Source organism: Pleurodeles waltl, chromosome 8, assembly GCF_031143425.1.
Source record: "Pleurodeles waltl isolate 20211129_DDA chromosome 8, aPleWal1.hap1.20221129, whole genome shotgun sequence".
In the NCBI taxonomy this organism is placed as follows: domain Eukaryota; kingdom Metazoa; phylum Chordata; class Amphibia; order Caudata; family Salamandridae; genus Pleurodeles; species Pleurodeles waltl.
In genome coordinates this window covers 1,346,506,736-1,346,522,123 of record NC_090447.1, presented here as the reverse complement: position 1 = coordinate 1,346,522,123, position 15,388 = coordinate 1,346,506,736, and the positions used below count along the sequence as shown (strand labels likewise).

General features: G+C 43.7%; 1 protein-coding gene across 1 annotated transcript in view; it reads right to left on the bottom strand.

Annotated features, from left to right (window-relative positions):
• The window catches only part of PDGFD (platelet derived growth factor D), a 985,364-nt gene extending 970,543 nt beyond the window's left edge, over positions 1–14,821 (bottom strand). Inside the window, exon 1 of the mRNA XM_069202356.1 lies at positions 14,080–14,821. Within this exon, the coding sequence (XP_069058457.1) occupies positions 14,080–14,191 (112 nt within the window). The 5' untranslated portion in view covers positions 14,192–14,821. The remainder of the gene's footprint in view (positions 1–14,079) is intronic.
• Between the last annotated feature and the right edge of the window lie 567 nt (positions 14,822–15,388).

Sequence of the window (15,388 nt, the reverse complement as noted above, 5' to 3'; positions counted from 1 at the left end):
GCCCCCCACTCTCCACAGCCACAGTGGTGGGAGAGCTTTGAGAGACATGGGGCCTGGCTCTCATCCCTGACAACTGTCAGTAACCACAGTGGCTTGCTGTCCGGGTGGACAGAGTTATCCCTGGGGAGGGGACAAGTGTCACACCCCGGGGATAGAAGGGGCAACACCACTGAGTTGGTCCTGGTGGTACTATCCTGCTCCTGGGATACATCTGTGAGCAATGTAAGGTTAGGTGCTGCACAGATGGGATCCGCAGGAAAGGAGAAAGGTTCCCCATGGATGGGCTTAGTGGGCCCTGAGAGTATGGACAGAGGGATCCAATTGGAGTCAGGAAGGCGAAGAACTGGAGCATGCCCCTGCTGTTGTGGGCCTGGGTCCTTGTTCTGTCGCCTCAAACAGGGAAGTACATCAGGATAGTGATTGTTCTCCCCTGGCTTTAGGCTGGTAGGGGGTCATGTTGGACCTGGCTTTTTGACAGGGACATCCCCAAACTTTTTGCCTCCTTCCTCCTATTTTTTCTGACCTGTTGTTGTTGGCTTTTGACCTCTGAGCACTTTACCACTGCTAACCAGTGCTAAAGTGCATATGCTCTCTGTGTAAATTGTACTATTGATTGGTTTATCCATGATTGACTATTTAATTTACCTGTAAGTCCCTATTAGAGTGCACTACATGTGCCTAGGGCATGTAGATTAAATGCTACTAGTGGGCCTGCAGCACTGGTTGTGCCACCCACCTCAGTAGCCCCTTAACCTTGTCTCAGGCCTGCCATTGCAAGGCCTGTGTGTGCAGTTTCACTGCCACTTCGACTTGGCATTTAAAAGTACTTGCCAAGCCTAGAACTCCCCTTTTTCTACATATAAGTCATCCCTAATGTGTGCCCTAGGTATCCCCTAGAGCAGGGTGCTGTGTAGGTAAAAGGCAGGACATGTACCTGTGTAGTTATATGTCCTGGTAGTGTAAAACTCCTAAATTCGTTTTTACACTACTGTGAGGCCTGCTCCCTTCATAGGCTAACATTGGGGCTGCCCTCATACACTGTTGAAGTGGCAGCTGCTGATCTGAAAGGAGCAGGAAGGTCATATTTAGTATGGCCAGAATGGTAATACAAAATCCTGCTGACTGGTGAAGTCGGATTTAATATTACTATTCTAGAAATGCCACTTTTAGAAAGTGAGCATTTCTTTGCACTAAAATCTTGTTGTGCCCTTCAATCCACGTCTGGCTAGGTTTAGTTGACAGCTCCTTGTGCATTCACTCAGACACACCCCAAACACAGGGTACTCAGCCTCACTTGCATACATCTGCATTTTGAATGGGTCTTCCTGGGCTGGGAGGGTGGAGGACCTGCCCTCACACAAAGGACTGCCACACCCCCTACTGGGACTCTGGCAGACAGGATTGAGCTGAAAGGGAACTTGGTGCATTTCTTAGAGACTCTTTGAAGTCACCCCCACTTCAAAGGCACAACTTAGTATAAAACAGGGCCTCTGCCCTACCTCATCAGACACTTGCTGGAGAAGAAACCGGAACCAGAAACTACATCCTGCCAAGAAGAACTGCCTGGCTGCTCAAAGGACTCACCTGTCTGCTTTCTACAAAGGACTGCTGTCTTGCTGTTGCCCTGCTGCCTTGCTGAACTCTTGTCTGGCTGTGAAAGTGCTCTCCAAGGGCTTGGATAGAGCTTGCCTCCTGTTCCTTGAAGTCTCAGGACCAAAAAGACTTCTTCCTTTCACTTGGACGCTCCGTGCGCCGAAAATTTCGACGCACAGCTGTTTTCGCGGCGAGAAAAACGCCGCACACCGACGCTGATCGACGCCCTCGGGACGATCGAGACTTCGACGCACAACCTCGCAAGGACAAAGCCGCCCGACTTTCCAGGAGAAATCGACGCGACGCCTACCGTGAGTGCGAAACTTTGACGCACGGCCTCGCAAGGACAACGCCGCCCGACTTCCAAGAAGAAATCGACGCGACGCCTGCCGTGAGACCAAACTTTCGACGCACGGCCTCGCAAGGACAACGCCGCCCGACTTCCAAGGAGAAATCGACGCGACGCCTACCGTGAGATCGAAACTTCGACGCGCAGCCCCGCAGAACGACGCGCAGCCGGAAAACAAGCAGGAGAATCCACGCACAGACCCGGGACATCTGGTAATCCCCGCGATCCACAAAAAGACTGTCTGCGCGCCGGGAAACGACGCCCGACTTCCCCGCGTGGAAAAGAACGACGCAAGTCTTTGTGTGCTGAGGAGAAATCGACGCACACACCCTTTTTCCACGCATCCCTTTTCCTGTGGCCCTCTGAGGAGATTTTCCACCAGAAACCAGGTACTTTGTGCTTGAAAGACACTGTATTGCATTCTAAAGACTTAAGACACTTTATATCACTTTCCTGTGATAGTTCTACAATTTTCCATTGCATCTTTATTCTTTTTGACCTACAATTATCCTGATAAATATTATATATTTTTCTAAACACTGTGTGGTGTATTTTTGTGGTGTTATATGGTGGTATTGTATGACTTATTGCACAAATACTTGACACATTGCCTTCTAAGTTAAGCCTGACTGCTCGTGCCAAGCTACCAGAGGGTGGGCACAGGATAATCTTGGATAGTGTGTGACTTACCCTGACTAGAGTGAGGGCTTTTGCTTGGACAGAGGGTAACCTGACTGCCAACCAAAAACCCCATTTCTAACAGCCTCCTTATGTGTATCTCGTGTACGAATGTTTTGATAAACAGCTGTCTCCAAAGGCAGTCCTAACCAGCTCTAAAACTTATGTTTTTGACTGAAACTCTATTTGGGACATCTTTCTGTGTGACCTCAATCACCAGTCTGTCTGCCCCAAGCTTTCAGCACATAGAGGGAATATGGCATGCATCAGAGTACATGCGTGAAGGTTTGCCCAAAACGTAACTTTCAACTACTAGCAAAATATATGAAAAACATAGCGATGCTTCATTCTGGAGCCTTCTAAAATCGTGTAGGAATGTATTTTCCTGAGAGGGTTAAAACCAAAGGTTTCATGTTTCTCCACATTTTTTCCTGTTAAGTAAAATTTGGTCAACTGCATTTTAACATAATTGCATGTCTTTTTCTGAGGTCAAATTCATCAAAGTGTACTAACTGTGCTGAGATTAGTGTTCTTGAATTATAGAGTCTCCACTGCAATATGACTTGTACCCCGTTTCTCGGATATATAATTTACGAGGAGCGATTCAATAACACATTTGGCCCCAGAGCCTACATGATGGAGGTTCCGCACAGTACTGCACGGCATTCCACGGGTTAATCTGAACGGCCATCTGTTAAACCACACTTTAGTGAAGCAGAACTGCAAAAACAAATGATTTCCCTGAAAACAGAAGCCTTAATATAACAGTACATCAGGAAAAGTGGCATTGAAGCTTCGTTTCTTAATGCTGCATCCCCCGTTCACCTCGGCGTTCAAAGGAATTGTTAGTAGAATTTGTGAAAAAATAAATTTGTAACTGCAAAATTGCACGTATTTTCTGTAAAGTTCAGTTGTAAAATATGTATGATTTATGGGTGTATTAATGTATAAAATGACAATAACTACTAACTTAAAAGAACACTGTCTCAGGTATAGCCAGAAACTTGGGCAATGGTTGAAATGATATTTCACCTCATGTTCATACAAAGATAGTGCTCTCAGGAGTTAATGTATTTACAAACGTGGAGGACAGGATTACCCAGCTCTACTTGCACAGAGAAAAGAGACAGACGACTTGGATACCCCTGTGCTCCGGAGTGGTTGGGGGGGGGGGCAGTTTGCAGGGTTGAGTGGGCCATACCTCTCCACCGAAATTTGGGGAAACGGGGCAATGTGAGGAACACAGTTTTAAAAGCGAAAGTGCTTAAAGTGTGACGGTCTATAAACAGTTAAGAAGGACATGAACAAGTCATTAACAGAGACAATGACATACCTACACATCGGTTATGAAATAATTGTCACAGCCATAAATGCCCTCTGCAACCAAGTAAACTATGCCATTGCCATGATGTGTCTCTTGAAATTGAGCAGGAATGTGTTCCTTTCTTTTGCTTGTATAATCTGGAATGGGTTTTGCTACTCAGTAATAACAAATTGCCATGATATACCTACCTTGTAGTCCTTGTTTAATATATGCCATCATCAATTGCCTCTTTGAACGCTGATGGCTCCTTGCCTCTCAAGCTAACTCAGATGCCAAAGGCTGTTTCTATCACCTGTGGAGAGGGAGGAACGTTCTCCCTCATCTCGCTCCCACAACCAGTTCCCTTGTGCTGGGTGCTGGAGTAAATGCCCGGCCAGAGTGCAATGTATTCTCTTCTGGCCACCCGAAGTCATTGCTTCAGTGGCCACACAGAGCACAACTTGCTGGTATACTTAGTATATTTGGCTTAGGCTTTAGAGATTATGTGTCAGCTACATGCAGATGATAACTTTTGCTCCCTGTCTTCGACCTTTTTGCTTTATAAAATCATCTGTTTGTACTGCACTAGTTAGCCGTGGTCTAACTGACCACTAACATTTGTCAACTCTCATTTTCATACTTTATGAAGAAAATACAAAGTTATACTCACTGTGGCTCCATTTTGGTTTGGATCCTAACATTATTATTCTCTTTACTTCTTGACTTTCATTTCTCATTCTCCATATCTCCAGGAGAAAATTAAAAACTAATATGTTTCATTGGGTAATTCTTTTAAGACCAGCACGAAAAGAGTCAGGTGGGTAGTTTGTAATATACAATTGTTTTCCACCGGTTATGTGCAACTAAATGCCAGCAATGTACATAGTTGCCTAGCGTATGCCATTTCAACACACCATATGCTCAGTTAGCACAGATATGTCAGTCATATGTGCCTCTATGTCTACTGTCCTTCTAGATAGCCTCAGCTCGTATGGACACAGACAGTCCACAGTTGGTAGGAGATGCACGGGGTGGGGTGAGGAGGAGTAGTAAATACTGGATAAATTAGAGATTCACTTTTTTCCGGCTGGACACCACCTCCGACCCTCACTGACTGAGCTGGAAAGGCTGTCTCCCAAAATCAGCCATAGTCAGAAAGAAGAAAGAGCGGGGGATCACTTTGCGTACGTGTGGGTGTGATCATTTATCACACTCACTAAACGAAAGTGTTACATAGATCCTTCACAAATCTAATGTTTACTGGAATTAAAGTCTTAGGTCGCTCTGATTTTCATTTTTTCCCTAGGTTTAGAAATCCCTTATTTATCCTTTTATGTGCTGACCTAGAAAGTTTTTCTCCTTTTTTGTGAATCAGCAGGAATTGGTGTCTGGAAGCAATTAGCAGCTAGTGCTGCTCTTCAGATGAGATGAATAATCGAATATAATATGATAACGTAGCATGTCTGGGCTAACCACACAATCTGTAAGAAAAGTCCTCTCCGAATCTTTCAGCAAACAACAACCATCAGATGCAGGCTGGACTAGTCATAGAAACAGATTGGTACAATCACAGAATGCTAGGCTAAAGAAGATTCCCTGATTGGCATGCAATCTTCCTGTAGCATGCCAGATCTGATGACATAATCCACGTACCACCCACGAAGCGTGCTTTGTACTGGCCATGCTCGAACTGCAATAAACTATTGCACATGCCGGCCCAAAGCATTCCTCAGTGTAAACTGTGTGTCAAATCAGCTCACTGGAAATAACTTAAAATTGTCAAACATCCAAGTTGTAAAATGCGTTTGCAGTGTGTTTCCCACCTCGTTCTTTCACAATGTAAAAGTGACACTGCATTTAAAATAGTATTGATTCATTTAAGAAGCTTAACTAATGTGATCCTCTTTAAAAGCATTAATTTACAATTGTCCTTTTGCAAATGTACATTTCAGAGTATTCCCGAATACAAATATTTCAAAGCATGGATTGTTGTGTGTGATTAGAACTCAAAGAATTAGATTTCATCATACAAAACAGAATATGCCTACATACTTTGATTACTAATATTGTCCACAGCCAAGCTTCTGTATCTGCCTGGTACCCTTGGCTGACTCTAGCTTCCCTTTTCATTGCATGTAATGTGTATTGTTTATTGCTCAATGGACCCATCAGTGACCACAGTTCACTACACAGAGGGGCAAGAACTAGCTCACCTCAATCTAAATTACGCATATGGAGGTGTACACCAATGTTTACACAGGCTCAGGACCAGAATTGTCCTTTTAGGCTAAAGTAGTCTTTTATATGAGTATATCACACTCTTCACACAGTAATCCTTCAAGACCTCTGCAACCTCGGCTTCATCCTCGACAGCAAACTGACCATAAGGCGACAAACCGATGGAGTCATCTCCTCCTGCTTCCATACCCTCTGCATGCTCCACAGAATCTCCAAATAGATCCTAGTTAACACCATTAAGACCATCACCCAGGCCCTCATCACCAGCTACCTTGACTACAGCAATGCACTCTACTCCGGCATCTCCACCCAACTCCTCAAAAGACTCCAGGCCATACAGAGCGCTGCAGCCAGACTCATCCTGGACCTCCTGAGATAGACCCACATCCTCCCCCATTCCATAAACCTCCACTGGCTCTCCATGCAGAAGAGATGCCAGTTCAAGATCCTCAAGCATGCCTACAAAGCTGTACACGATCAATGCACGGTTTATATCAACCACCGACTGAACTTCCACAAAACCCTCCAGACACCTGCGCTCCTCCTCACTAGCCCTCACACACAGGGCTGTATCCAGTATTTAGCGACAGCGAAAATCTTCAAAGACATTGAGAGACTCTTATAGCTTTTCCTGCATAATTTCACACTGTAACCAATGGACCATTTCTTAGACCGCAGAATTAACTGGTCCAAAGATTCATATATAAAAATATCATTATTGCTTTGCAGTCTTAATGCAGCTCCTCCAGTACAGTGGTACATATTCTTAGAAGCCTTTCAGGTACTAAATCCTGATTTTGGCCTTTCAATACAGCCCTAATGTGCAAGTATCAATAGAATTCCTTGAAAGTAAATTGAACTTCTGACGGATCATCAGAAAAGCTTTGAGCACTCCTCTTGAATAACATCTGGTGTATAAATGGAGGATGGACAGATCTTGCATTGTTTCACTCTGCAGAATTCCATGGAGTTACATAAAAACTCTGCGAGATTCCATGAGCAGGCAGAATTCGGGCATGTTGTGCTGCTTGTGATGATTTTTACACTCTGGAAAATCTGTAAAATCAGCACAGACGGCACCACGGAGAGAGCCAGAGGGTGCTCCTTCTTTCTACCACTCGAGCAGCAGCTTTCTCATCATGAACGGTTGCAACCACCTGCATTGAGGCACCTTGTCGGGAGACATTCTAGCACCTGAAAATTGTGCAAGGGGATGCAAATTCTTGCTTGCAAACTTAACGATGCTGAGGCTTGCACAAAAAAATACTCAGCCACACACCTTTTGGTAAAGTTTTGCCACAACTCCACGCTCCAAGCGGACCTCAACTGGGTAAAACTCCATGAACTCCGCCGGCAGAACGGAATTTTTCACCCACCCATAGTGTAAGTCTAACATTGCTTCATTGAACACTGGGGTAAGGTTATTCTTTGATTAGCTTGGTGAGTCTTCTCCAAAAGGCTGCCCAGTGATAGAAATAAAAGTTGGGGATTGATTGCTGCCCAATGCCCCCCATACGCCCCTGTAGTTCCTAAGGCAGTTGCAGAAATCGCATGAACCTTTGCAGCTTCTTATTTGCCCAAATAAAGGAAGTAATTGGGCCCACTAATCTTTTGAAAAAGTTGATATAAGGTAGTGGAAGTGATCTAAATAGGTATAGTATTCTGGGAAGAAGAATCATTTTATAATGTCAGCTCTACGCAACATTGAGACTGAGTCTTTCCCATGTTTTAGCATCTGGGGTTTTTTCTTTAGAATTCGAGTGTTCTTGGTGTCCTGGAATCCTTGGTAAGTACTGGAAAGTACTGCAAAGTAGGAATGGGGTATTTAAAATGATATACTAGGAATGAGGTGTTTAAAATTTGTTTCAGAGTTACTTCCACAAATAGTCTCCATTTTACCCACGTTAGGTTTATATCCTGAGAAGGAATAGGTTTCTACAGCTATCTTATAAACTATTGCTAGTGTTTGCCTGCATTTGGGAGTAGATACGCAGAACTGTGCCCCCCTGCACATGGACAAATTCTTACTTTATGTCTATCCATGTCCCAAATGGCTCATGAAAGGTTCCTTGACCAAAGATCAAGCTTAAGCTGACGGTGATGCAGAAAACATACACATGCTTTACTTGTTGTGACCCTTGTATATTAGAACTCTCAGTCAATGGCAACTTGCATGAAGAGAGGTCGAGACAAGTCAGAACCCTTGGGTGTGGGCTGGCTTTAGGGTGATGTGAGTGGTGGGGCCGCACTGGGCACTAACCTTGAAGGGAGGGCACTCACCTCAGTGGGGGTGCTATGTTTAGCAACAACCTAAGAATTAAAAGCAACTGCCCAGAGTTCCTTGTACATCCAGCTTTCAGGCACCAACAAAAAGTCAAGATGACTCTTGTGATTAATGTGTCTGCTAGAGAGAGAGAGAGAGAGATCAGGGTTATGTCTAGTGGCAGTTTTGGCTTGCCATGAAGTAGCACAGTGGGTTAATATGCTTGCTACAAAGAACCAATCTGTATTTTATGTGGCTAGCTGTGTGGATTAGTAAAGCCAGCCTTCAACAGTGCTTTAAAAAAATTAAATGTATGCGAGAGAGTGGGTATGGAATGATGAGGAGCACTTTTGCTGGGTGGTAATGAGGGAATCTGAGTGGGAGATCATGAAAGGGGGCACCAAAAAATTGCACTGCGTGTCACCAGTGCTAAAGCCGGCCCTGAATGAGTGTCAACTGTTGTACCCAATCCTGGACCGGCATGCACTCCTGAACAAAAGACTCATGAGGTTAAACAGTTTATAATTTAGCCATGTAGGCTTAAAAGTTAACATGGCAGTTTGCAACATCTATTAATAACAACCAACAAAAGAAGTGAAATGATAGTTCAAAGTTTCTGATATGTTATGGTAGGTAATATTGCTTTAGTCCCTTCAGTATGATAGTCAAGCCCACCTTTTTCATTTCCAGGCAATATTGATGCATAGCGTGGGAATGCACATAGACAATCCTCTAGAATTGCTCTGGCTATAACATGGGTATTGTGTTCCTGCCATGTGGTGTGATTCACACCAGGGCGCCAATGGTGAGCCGGCTGAATGATGGCTACTAGGGTGGAAAGGAAGGCTTTCTGGTGTATGCTACAGAAAAGTAATAGCAGGGTTCTCTGAGCATTGCCATGGTTGCCCAGAACCTTACAATCCATGCCAGGTCTCTCTTATAGCCTTATAGGCTGCCACAAGAGGCTATACTGGCCATTAAAGGCCCGCTCCAGCGTTAAAGGTCCGAGGGAAAGGGGTATCAGGCTATTAGAATATTCTGCCACTAGAGGGCAGATTGTTCCAATAAATAAAACAAAGGCCTCCGGAGTCTGAGGGGATTGAAATACCCTCAGCTCCGTGAGGCCTTTGTCCACAGCAACAGCTGCGAACAAAAACATGTCAGTGCTCCGGGCTTCTTCTGACCATTAGAAGCCTGGAGCACTCTATTGTTTTCAAAGGAGCTCCCAACAGTCCAGTGTTCTAATTTAGCATGAAATCTAAACATATTCACTGATATTTTTCGAATATTTTCTTGTATGAGTGTTTATCATTGATAGTGTTGCATTGATTTAGATTGGCGCAAACATCACCTGGACATTATTTGGGTATTCCAAACGATCTTAAGATGTTTTGCTTTTCCTGTGGGATGCTAAGACACTTTTGCATCCTTGTATGTATTATATGACAGTGAAGGGGAAGAACTTAGGTGACAATTATGCAAGCCATGCCACCTATATCATTGTATATCAATGGAAAACTAAATGTTTGTGTATAGATGTATCTTATTCAATTCCACCACCTCAGATAACATTATTTAATATTACTGTCAAAACTAAAATGTTTCAAAACAGGCAACTTTTCAACCTTTTTATGAGCCAGGACAAAATATGCTAAATATGCTAAATACATTTTTGTCGAACTTCAATTTATGCAATGGCATATGTGGGACAAAGGCCCACAATCCAAGAAAAAAACAACCAACTTCTTTTATGTGTTGTACCCAAAAATAGACCTCAATAAAATGACCAGAAAGTGATATCAATGGCATACAGTATACAAGAGTGACAGACGTTATACTCAGACAGATTGAAACAGTTAAAAAATGTTAAGTGCATCCAACTGCACTTCCCTACATACAAATACACGAGATCTGACATTTTACAACTTCTCTAAATGTAAAGACACAAAAAAGTGCTTCTGTCAGTAATAAAGTTGCACAATATGCTTATTTCATAATAGCATCCACTAGCAAACCAAATGTTTACCAGGCAATTAATCAAGTTACTGACTTTGGAGCCGGTCATTGACACTACACTAACACAATGCTAACATGGAAATCTACGGGTTTTTTTGTTGGTTTTATTGTAAAGAAAATTTGTGTCAGCATTTTGTTAATGACTACTATGCACTCAAATATTGCCTGACAGAATTCAATTGATCTTTGCCTCGATTAATTGTCTATTCATGAAATTAAATATTTATTGTGGTACTGTGTGCCAGCATGGAGGTAAGATAGGGGTTGCCAGGATTGGAAGCTGTGACCATTAGCTTGCCCCTTGTGACTCATAGGGCTGTCTTTGCAACCTGTGGCCACAAAAGTGACACAACCAGTGTCAAGAACGCATGGGTGGCTCAGCATTCATTATTTATGCCCATTTTTCATTACAATAATGGTGAAAACGTTCTATTATTCACTATTAACGCAGTAAAAAATGGAGCACGTTTAGCAGGAGCACGTGGACCTTTGGTGTCAGCTGTGGTGGGTAAAATGGTTTTAAATGTGTATTTTACATGTATATTGTGTGTGTGCTGCAGATGAGAGTGTGTTTATGTGAAAAAAGTTGTGTACAAGTGTGCCTGTAGATCTGTATATATAACCATGACAAATAACTGGCAGTGTCTTACTGAGGTAATTTTAACATAAGTGTCACATGTGGTATTCAATGGTATAAATTGCAAAATTCTGGCACTGACATATAATATGTCATTTTTTATATATAAATTGGCACCCAGGGAATATGGGGAAAACCATGACAAAATGCTGGCACTGGCACAGTAGAACTGTGGCTCAATGGTTAGAAAGGCAGACCCTGATTCAGAAATCTGACCTGGGACCAGGGTTCAATTTCCACTTCGGCAGGTCTTGGACTCAATTTCTTTGGACCTGATAATTCTCGCTTTGGTGCCTCGTCTAATTCTTGGGTCCCACTCTGGGCAATAACTTGTTTAATCTCCCCAACAGCACTGGGATGCCTGGCTTCACCTTGGAGATTGCCCAGGAGTGGGCACCTCACAGGGAAAAGCCAGGAGGGGTTCCACAGTGGTATGTGTACAATGCCTTGAGACCCTAACGGGTGAGTAGCATGCTATACAAGTACAAAGTTGACATTTTTTTTTTTTTTTTTTTTTACAGTTTCACAGTATAGGTCATTTTTTACATATGGGTACATCGATAGCACATGTTTAAAAAAAAAGGGGGTACAATTTTGGTGAACCTCAGAGTTATTTAGCTTGGCACACCATCAAAGGATTTAAATATTTAATGAGTGAGCTTTCATCACTTCTGGCGTTTTATCAACTTTATGCGAAAATTGTGCTTTAAAAAACACTGTTTCTCTCCATTTTGTTTCAAGTTTTACTCTGGGGAGAAACGCCCTAAAAGAGGTCAGGCTTAATCATTCCACTCGCTCACTACAATTCACAGCAAGTTTCATGCCCTAAGAACTTGCAAAGATCAAGTCAAAACCATACTTTAGGTGGTATCTGAAATTGAAATTTGTCTTGGTTATGTTTTTACACTACTCCTGCAGTTATTGTGGAACGGCAGTGATGTCAATTGTGATGTTAGAGTCATGTAACATGTCTTTCTGGAAATAATCAGGGTCAGTGGCCATAGGATGTCAGTTCCTGAAATGACATTACGGTCAAATGGTAGGTTATGTTACTTCTTTTATGTTACTTCTGCTACCCCTGGCATTTTGGTAACTCGACACCCTTGTGGGTGAGGCTCCTGTTTTAATACATACTGTAGAAACTTGCATGTACAAAATAAAGTTATGGCAGAACTACAGAATAAAACGTTTCTCTTGTCCTATATCACCCTCCCAAAGTGGACACCACACTATCGGACTGAATATTTTCCAAGTAATTGCTGAGAATGGACTACCCAAAAGATTCTTAGAACTTAGCTAAGACTTTTCTAGACAAAACAAAACATAATGCACAATGTCTTCAACATTTTTCAATTCGAGTTTATTCAACCACTGCACACTAGGAAATAAAACCTGAGGGACTTAATTTGCAGAGCAACAATTCATTATTTACAAATGGAAAGAAAAATGATGAGCAATGCCGGGCCTTCCTCTAGCAGCTGAGATGTGTCCTCTGTGTTCTGTTTTAAGCAGGTGTCAAGTTGCATTTTGATAGTTGTATCCCTGAGCACACATCAGGCTACAAAGACACCTAAGCACTGAACACAACAGCTGAAGCTTCGACTTGCTTTGGGCAAGTCTGCATAGGATCTTCAATTACATCCCAAAGCAGGGGCTACTTAAGTGGCAACATGTGTGTGTGTGTGTGTGGGGGGGGGGGGGGCAAAATGCTGAGGATCTTCATTCAAAAACAACAAACAAGTGCCTTAATTATGTGTGGCACTGCTATCATCTTGCCCCACATCAGGAGGACGTTCCCCCCATAGCCCTTACTTTAAGTCACAACACTAAGCATGTTGGGACTTGTAGTTTCCTTTTCTCAAACACACGGTAATGACTTGATGTGAGTGTCTGAAAAGTCATGACTATTTGAAAGTCACAGACATGCAATGGAGGTAAATTGACAGCAGTTGTGCATGCACTGAATAAGGCAACACAACCGAGGGAGGTGGAATTTAATTAACGTTGGAGAAATCACGTCCTATGTGTTGTCAATACTAGAGCTGTTGTGGGTTTCTTGAGCACAGGCCAAATACACGTCGCCTCGTACTTTTACCCACTAACTATTCTTCTCGTTCTCTATAACATAATGATAAAAATGTGTTTAAGTGGAGGTGATTCAAATCTGAATCTCGAAAGTTCAAACAATGCCCCACTCTAATCGCGCGCCCTGACGCACACTTCATGATAAATGATTGTGTGCATAGCCTTTAATTACACGTTTGCTGCATACTACTAGAGACCGACGTCCGTAGTCTGACTACAACGCTGCCTGCGAGTCTCCACGGCAGACTCAGACACGGACAGTTCTGGTAAAATTCAGTGTAACTGCTGAAGTGGTGCTGCGTCAGCTCCTGGTCATGCGTAAAGGTAATCGATGAAGTTACTTCGCAAAGAGGTAATAAACCTGTCCCTTTTGACGAGGGCTTGCCTCAGCCTAAGTGGGATACCTCAGCTCGGATGGCTTCGCGCGCACAGACTTTATCTTGGACAGAAAAAGAATTGCGCCCACCTCACCCCTCACCTGCGACAAGCACTGCAGCGCGCCAGACGTAGGGAATTACGTCATCCTGGACACGGCACTTAAAGCATCACGAATGCTCAATGCACAGCTCACAGATATTAAATGGGCACACGCAGGGCATTCTATCTAGCGCAGCAAAGCCACCACGATGTATCTGTTTAAATTGAATAGACTCACATTCAAGTCTACAAATAAACCCTCCAAACAGTTGAACATTTTAGAGAAGAGGGGCAAAAAACTTGCTCGAGTTAAATTTAGAGTCTGAACCACAGCTTGTACTTTCTCAACGAGCAGCAGACACTGCGTGAAGGCGGACACGTTAACACTCTATAAACAGGCTTGTGAAAAAGAACTCTTCGGAGCGTGACCCTGCTCCGGAGGACCGGCGTGAAGTGCGATTTAATAAACAACAGCATGCAGAGAGGGAGCATGCACTTACCATCTCGTCTCAGACCGGAGGACCGCAGGGCTTTGGCCGATCCTGTCTGTGTGGAAATGACATGGTGGCAAAAGTTTGCAAAGACGATACACTGAACCAAGAGCAGTTTCATTGGGATCGCTTATCGGTCCAGCCAGATATCCTCCTGGGAACGAGAGAATAAAAAAGTGGTCACCTCTCCCCCAAAACGCGAGCCTTTCTTTCCACACAGAGAACTTCTGATCCAAGTACCAGGCTGCGTCTCACACTCGTTAAACATGAAGTGACCGCCCAATCCCTTTCTTTGCCCCTTTAAGTGGAGCCCGCGTGTATCACAGATGGGACAGGTTGGGTTCTGCACCAGAGCCGGCAGCTTCCATACAATGCACGCCGGGTCTTTTCAGAGGAAAGGAGGACTCGTCTCCCTTAAGCGCCGCCGTGCTCCGGTGAGGGGAGAGGAGTTTGACTTTCACAGGACGTCCCTGCTGCTCCCGGTGTCCTGTATCTGCCCGGCTCTCCCCGTGTGCGCGCCGTTCTGCAGGAGCAGCACGTAGCTTGGATAAGCTGTGTTCACTCTGTCCCACACCAGAGGAAACACTCGGCACTTCAGAGCTTCAAGGAAGCAGCTCTCGTGCTACAGAGTAAACAATAGGGGGGAAAAGCCAGAGGCTGAAGTAGAGGTCACCCTTTAAGTAAAACCTGTCTTAAAGGGGCCAAGAAGAACTGCTCTACGTCTGTAGAATAGCATGCACACTTGAAAGTACACTGCCCATTGGTAAAGAAACTGCTCCTACAGCAGTCGTTGTCCCATGCGCACCCTTCTCCCCCTCGTTCCCTTCCCCAGCCAATCTAGTTTATACATCCGAGCAATAGCGTTTAAACGCTATGATACAGGGAAATGGCGGACAAATGTATTCTAACACTATCACTAAAAATGTTTTTAATGCAATCAGACAACTGTTTAACGTTGTTTTGTGTCGTAAATAATTAGAGATGTGCTGAGTGCATTACAATCACAAAGAAAGTTCTGTAGGTCGTGCTCTGGTGGCGGACTCGCGCTTTCATCCTCTCGAGGTCAACAAAATGAGTACCATTGGGATTCGCTGTATCAACACCTGAAACAGATTCTGAAAAGTACACATTTAGAAATATAATCTATGTGTGCAGGGAACAGTGACTTCTAAATTATGTGTTTCTGACACATTAGGTTCAGACAAGGAAAGACTCATGATTTTTCCCAATTCTCTAGGGAAATCACCTCTTCCCAGAGCACAACGGTGGTAGTTGGTGGGAGAATGAAACACACGGGTTCCCGTTTCCCTCTCATAAT